Below are 6,872 nucleotides of genomic sequence, written 5' to 3' on the forward strand. Positions count from 1 at the left end.
CCCCCCCCCCTTCCCCCACTATCACGCGCTCGCCTCTTCTTTTCCCCCAAGCGGACCTTGTTTTCCCCCTTCTCGACACCGCACGACCGCCGCACCACCAGAGGCCCTCTCCTCCCCAACGCAAGACCCCCGTCACACACACACACACACATACACACACACACACAACTGAAGTCAGACAAGAACAGCGTAGCCATCCGCTGGTGCGGAGCGGCCTGAGTATTGTCGTTGATACGGGCAATGGTCTGTGTGCGCGTCGGCGTGCTTGTCTGTCTATATTGCTAGCTAAAGCACCCATTGCTACCCAAGCTCCTCCGGGCCCCTCGCTGTCTGCGCGTGAGTCTGTCTGTCTTCTTCACTCTCTCCGCTCTGCGGCTTTCGACCGCCTCTCGTTTTCTTTTAATCCTTGTTGACCGTAATGCAGGCACCTTACGTTGCCGCATAGATTGCTATTCTCCTCCTCCCTCTCTCAGAACGTGTGACTGGGCCGTCACCCCGAGCCCCTTGCGTGCTGTGTCTGTTATTTGCTTTCTCGCGCGCTCTCGTCGCGTGAACGCGAGCTATTCTCCCTTAGCTTTCAGCTCCCACCCCTTCTCTGGTTGAGGAGGCAACTTACAATGGGCTCTGCTGCTGTTACACGGACGCATGCGTCTCGAAGCCCTCGCGGCCACCACGGCATGCGTTCACTGCCGCTGCTCTCCCTGGTGGTCCTTTCCGTGCTTCACGTCCTGTTGATTCTCATCGGGGTCACTCATGCGGCTGTCGAGCGGCAGGGGGAGGGTGTTTTGCTAGGGCAGTGGGCCGACGCCACATCCACCTATTTCGGTACCACCGCCACGCCGTTCGTCTTAGAAAACGGCACAACGGTGTACTTGCCGGCCCCTCCGCTGCGGGTTTTGACGCTTGTCGATTGGCAGAACCAACGGCACACCGAGTTTCTCAGCAGCTGGCCCAACCAGTCGTCATTGACACTTTGGGCGAATCGCAACACTGCCATCTCCTACGCTTCACGCATCATCTCGTCTGATCTAGTGTACCGCGCCGCATGGTCGACCGGCCCGCTGCCCGCGAAGACGGCGAGCGGGAGCACCGTCGGCGACGCCGAGCTCAAGGTGGTCAGCGCTATGGCGGCCGACCTGCTAGGAATTGGTGAGCTAGACATTGTCGTGCAGGCCAGTAACGGATCCATCTGGGTGCTCAATCATTCTTCCGTCGCCTCCACGTCGTCGTCCTCGTCCAAGTCGGCCTTTGAACCCATCTTCGTCATCAACGCTGACGCGGCTGCCGCCTCTGTCACCACCACAGTCACGGCGACATCGGATGTGTCGATGCAGTTCAAGGTGCCCAATGCTCCCCAACTTGCTGTGGTACCGGATGTTCTATGCGACCTGGCGAACCCGCACGCGGCGCAGACAGCCATGGCCTTTGTGAATGCAGACGATCAGCTTGTCTTGCTTTCTCGCACCACGAATGCGACCATGGCGTCGACGGTGCAGTGGCCGCCACATTACGTGGCGCGTGTGCTTGTGGACGAGCACAGCAACACCACGCAACGCGCTGTGTTGCCTTTGTCTGTTGCGCTGGCGGACGTGAACGAAGACTGCGCGGCAGAGCTACTGTACGCGGTGCGCGACACGCAGGAGCATCGGTACGAAGTGCACATGCTCAGTCAGAGTGGGCTGTCAGTGCCAGCCGCATCATCTCTGCTGCTGCTGCAGCTAGCCGAGGACGCCGGAGAGCGCTACGGCGAAACCTTCACGCTTGCCGACGTGAATGGCGACGGCCTGCCGGAGCTGCTGCTCTCTGTTCAGCTCGCCAACGCTACCTCATCCTGCACCGCGGCGGACACGGCAGACGTCCCGGAGCCGTGCACGCCGTATCATGCTATCCGAGTTTTCTACCCGATCCGCGCTTCGGGCGTGAGCGGTGCACCGTCGTGCGGGTTGTCTGCGTCGAGCGACGAGCGACACCTCACATACACGTTTGCCCAGAGCGAGTTATTGGCGTTGACGGCGGAGTGGTGCGGAGTGGCAGATTGGATCGAGGGTAATCAGCCAACCGCGGGCGGCAGTTTCCCCTTGTACATGCCGAGCTACCCATCGGCGCCGCTGGTGCTCCGACCAGGTGACTACAACCGCGATCGACTCGTGGACCTAATCATCCCCAGCTCCTTCGGGCCTCTGGTGCTGACCTCGCGCGCTGTCAGCGGCGCTCGGTCGATGGTGTGCACACCACTCGACGCCAGCGCTGGAGTTTCAGCAGTGAAGCAGGCCACGAAAAACTCAAAACTCACCAGCTCCTCTACGGCGTACCGAGAGGCCTACCGCACTGCCACGCCGTTCTTCGGCACGCTGGCCCAGCTTGGACGGCTTGAAGTTGTTCTGACACACCATAGACAGTACTCGAGCACTGTTACGTCGAGGACAGCTGTGGTGACGGCCGCTGATTTTACCCGGAGCGCGATGCAGGTGTACCAAAATGGGGCGGTGCCGAGCCGATCGTACTTTCTCTCAGCCTCGGCTATCACAGCGGCAGCGCACGGTGCTGCATGCGTCGGGGCCACACATCACATGACGTGGCAGGACATCCACATGCGCTCACATTGGGCCACCGTGACCCAGCTTGAGCGAACACAAGGACACGCGCTGCTCCCTTCGCAGGTGCTGGTCGGCCTTGACGAGACCTTCTCTTACGTGCATGACTACACCGTCGGACTTCGCGTGACGCAGCGCACCAGCGATGTGGAGAGTACATCGCATGAGAACAAGTCGAGTATGACGGAGCTCATGCAAACGGTGCAGCGCAAGGAGTGGCCGTCGTACCTCGTCCCAAATGCGGCGGTATTTGCGCAGCTGACACCGATAGACAAGCCGCACGAGTGGAGCTTGGAGATGTACCTTCCTACGTCGACGTATCGTGTGCTGCTGGTGACGGCGTTGGCTGTGGCTCTGGTTGCGATTGGGCTGCCGGTTGTGTGGCTGCGCTGCGGAGAGATGCGAAGGGACTACAACGAGTGGCGCACTCCGCTGTGACTCTGTGAGGGAAGTATGTGATGTTTGTGGTGGTGAGGTGTACGAGCGGTAGAAAAAACGGGACAGTGCCATGTTGCAGCAGGACTCTCTGCCCCCCCCCCCTTCCCGCTGCGTGTGCTTCTGCTGGTGCGTGTCTGTCTCGCATTTTTGTTTCTTCACACCCTTTTCTCGTGCACTGCACGCGTGCGCCATCGTTGGGCCCTGCTGCATCAATGCTAGTAGTCCGTGTACAAGCCACCAAAGACACGCACTCCCCAAATCCTCAGGAGGTGCTCATTCCTCTCTCTTTTCGTTTCGGCACTCCCTCCGTCGTTGCCGGCAAGCCGCGCTGCCCTTGGCAGGAAGCTGCACCTGCCCAGAGCCTTGAAGTTGCCAGTCACCGGACGCTCCGCTTCCTGTTCTGCTCCGTGCTCCCCCTCTCCTTTTCTGATCGTACCTGGTCTCTCGCTCTTCCAGCGTTTTCCGTATCACGGCGGTACCAACGGCCCCTTCTCCCTGCTGCCGCTGCTCTCCGTCCGTCTCCTTCCCTCACTCTCATTGCTGCCTTCTCTGCCGCCCCACTCCTTCGCACTTTTTCTTCATACCCCCCCCCCCCTCTCGCACACGTCCACGCCGTCCGCACACACTCTCTCCGTTTGGCGCCTCGCAAGACTACATCGCCGAACGGCACAACGCAGCAAGCATGGGGCATCTCGACCAGTGGCGTTCTCGCCAGAAGATCGGCATGGGCAAGGGCGCCCGCTGCTGCGTCATCTGCTCCAACCAGAAGGCGCTGATCCGCAAGTACGAGCTGAACGTGTGCCGTCAGTGCTTCCGTGAAAACGCCGAGCACATCGGCTTCACCAAGCTGCGCTGAGGAACTAGCCATGCCAAGGGAGCGCATGAAAACGAGAGAGGAGGCAAAGACCCCAGAGAGAGAGCAGATCAAGCGATACGGGAGGCGTAAGTGAGTGAGCCATGGAACGTAGAAGATCGGAACCCTTTCCCCCTCCCCCGCCGCCGTCCGCCTTCCTGTGACTTTCTCTTCCTCGGCTATTTGTCGAGCTTCGCGCCCCCTTCTCCCCGAACTTCACTCTTCCCTGCTCCTTCTCCCTTGTGTTTTGTGCACGTGTGTCTTGAGCGTGTGTAGTTCATTGCCCCCCTTTTTTAGTCGTTTTCTCTTTTCGTTTGCACATCTCGATATCATGGCCGTGCTTCGCTCTTTCCTCCTCGCCTCCCCCGACGCAAGCATGCACACGCCCACACACACAGACAGACATGTGCGTGTGTGTCGTTCTCTCTCTCTCCGCGTGTCACTTATCTGTTGAGGCCCTCACCCCCCCTCCTCCTCCCCTCACGCATCCTTTGTTGCCCGACACTTTCGGCATTGTGGCTCGAGCCATTCGCCGACGGGATGGAGAGCGCGCGCTATCCGTGCGAGAGAGGTCGGACTGGCTCAGTGGTGGGGACATGCATTCGGCATGGTAGACGACTCGGGGGAGGAGGAGGATGGGGGCGGCACGTGACGTGGAAGTGGAGGGACGGCAGCGTCTTTTCGAAATCCGAGAGAAAGGCTAAAAAAAGTAAACACAGCAGCGGGCTCGAACAGGTTGTTCAAGGGGGGATGTCGGGCGGAGGTGGGAGGGGCAACGCAGACGTGTTTGCTCCACCACACATGCCTTCCGGGACAGAGGCAAGAGGCGTTGGGCGGCGAGAGTGTCCTTTGCTCTCCAGTTGTTCGTCGGAGCATTCTCTCTGTGCGTGTTTGAGCACTGTGGAGTACTGTGCTGCGCATCACCAACCAGCTTCTTCGCCGCCGGTGAGTGATGCTTTCGGCGAGGCGACGTACGCACGTGTGCGTGCGTGCGTGCCTCTCTCTGTGCCTGCCGGCCCCCACCTCTCTTCCTGATCATCCTGATGGCGATCTTCTTTGTGAACCCACTTCATTCGGCTGCACCTCTTTATCTGCCTCCTTCTTCCCCACTTTTTCTTTGCGCCTGCCAGCGACGCTTCCGTGCGTACGTGTGTGGAGGTGCGCATGACGGCACTGACGGCAACCAACCCCCCATCTTTCCACACTCCGCACGAGCTGAGGATTGCCCAACGCCAGAGGCTCACCACTGCGGCACTCCTCTCCTTTCCTCACTCTCATCCTATCGAGCTGACATCGCAGCACTTGATCACATATATCGAGCGCACAGGGACACAAGGGACACACACACACACACACATATGCACACCGCCCCCACTGCCACCCCTCTCTGTCCATCTCACGGTGCTTATCTTTCCTTTTTTTGGCGGATCCTTCAGCAGCAGCATCACCATCACACAGCGGCACTGACGACATACAAGGTACGGTGTACAGCCATTCCCTCTCTCTGCCACGTGACGTCGTCATAGTCGCCCACTGCGCACCTCACCTGCCTCTCCCATTACTCGATTGGGCGCTGTGCTTCATCTCGAGTGCCTGGCGAACTCTTCCCACCCTATCAACATATTTGACGATTGCCCATGTGTGTGCGCCCTGTGCGCTCTCTGCGAGCGAACTATGCGCTTCTCCCGTGTGTCGGTGCCGGGCATCAAGCGCGTCATCACCATCTGTAGCGCCAAGGGCGGTGTTGGCAAGTCCACCACCTCCGTCAATGTCGCTCTTGCGCTGAAGAACATGGGACACAGCGTCGGCCTCGTCGACGCAGACATAACAGGGCCGTCCATCCCTACGATGATGGGGGTGGAAAGCTCCCAGGTCGAGACGTACCGCGTCGCCGGCAGCGACCGTTTCGGCCCCCCCATGAACTTCGGCGTGAAAGTGATGAGCATGGGGCTCATTGTCCCGTATGACGAGGCCATCGCCGTGCGCGGGCCGATGGTGAACAAGTACATCCGCGCCCTGCTCTTCCAAACGGATTGGGAGGAACTAGACTACCTCCTCATCGACATGCCGCCCGGCACCAACGACGTGCATCTCACGATCACGCAGGAGGTCATGCTCTCTGGCGCCGTGATTGTCTCGACGCCGCAGAAGGTGGCACTCATCGATGTGCGGCGCGGCATCGACATGTTCGCGGCCGTCAACGCGCCGGTGCTGGGGCTTGTGGAGAACATGAGCTACTTTAAGTGCGATAGCTGTGACAAGCGGCATTACATGTTCGGCCGCGACGGCGTGGCACGCGCGGCGGAGGAGCTGGGAGTGCCGTTTCTGGGTGAAATTCCGTTCTTGAGTCGCATTATGCAGGACACTGACGAGGGTGTACCCCCCGCACTGCGCGGGGATGCGACGTTGGAGGCGGCGAAGCCGTACTACGAGCTTGCCGAGCGCATCCACGCGACGTTGGGCGAGAGCGAGAGGAACAGGGCCGGCGACGGCAGCGGGAAGGATGTCGGTCAACGCGCTCCTGCCCCCGAGCCGACCATCGTATTTGAGTGAAAGGCGCGCAGTGCGAAGGCGCAGGAACAAAACAGCAAAAAAGGCGACACCGCGTTTTGCACCGAAGGCCACTCTGTTGATTGGCTGCACCCCCTCCCCCCTCCGCGCCTATCATCGGCACCGGGGCTCATCCTTTCGCGAGTGAGGAGGGTGCGAGCCGGTGTGTTTGTGTGTGTGTGTGTGTGGTGGGAGGGAGAGAGGGAGGGGGAACGCTGACCATCGTGTCATGGAGCTTTCTCTCTTCTCCTTCCTCCTCTCTGGCGATGATGAAACTTCCGTCCCCCTCCCTGCATCTCTCTCCCATCTCTCTTCCCTCCTCTCCTTGCTGCCCTGCCTCGCCGCGTCCCAGTTCGCTTCTCTATCTATTTCTTTGCTTCCGCTGCCCCCCCCCCCCCCCCCCCCCCCACCAACCACACACAACACACACACCCACA

The 6,872-nt window shown here is 60.1% G+C and overlaps 3 protein-coding genes across 3 annotated transcripts; all 3 read left to right on the forward strand.

Moving 5' to 3' along the window:
• Positions 1-617: 617 nt before the first annotated feature.
• On the forward strand, positions 618-3,032 carry LDBPK_282640 (hypothetical protein, conserved; the record flags this gene model as incomplete). Its single annotated transcript, XM_003862314.1, has 1 exon — positions 618-3,032. One exon carries the CDS (start codon positions 618-620, stop codon positions 3,030-3,032), a length of 2,415 nt encoding a protein of 804 aa, XP_003862362.1.
• Positions 3,033-3,714: 682 nt separating this feature from the next.
• On the forward strand, positions 3,715-3,888 carry LDBPK_282650 (ribosomal protein S29, putative; the record flags this gene model as incomplete). The annotated part of the gene is made up of 1 exon (XM_003862315.1): positions 3,715-3,888. One exon carries the CDS (start codon positions 3,715-3,717, stop codon positions 3,886-3,888), a length of 174 nt encoding a protein of 57 aa, XP_003862363.1.
• Positions 3,889-5,559: 1,671 nt separating this feature from the next.
• On the forward strand, positions 5,560-6,438 carry LDBPK_282660 (MRP protein-like protein; the record flags this gene model as incomplete). Its single annotated transcript, XM_003862316.1, has 1 exon — positions 5,560-6,438. The coding sequence occupies one exon, from the start codon at positions 5,560-5,562 to the stop codon at positions 6,436-6,438; it is 879 nt and encodes a 292-aa protein (XP_003862364.1).
• Between the last annotated feature and the right edge of the window lie 434 nt (positions 6,439-6,872).

Source organism: Leishmania donovani, chromosome 28, assembly GCF_000227135.1.
Source record: "Leishmania donovani BPK282A1 complete genome, chromosome 28".
In the NCBI taxonomy this organism is placed as follows: Eukaryota; Euglenozoa; class Kinetoplastea; order Trypanosomatida; family Trypanosomatidae; genus Leishmania; species Leishmania donovani.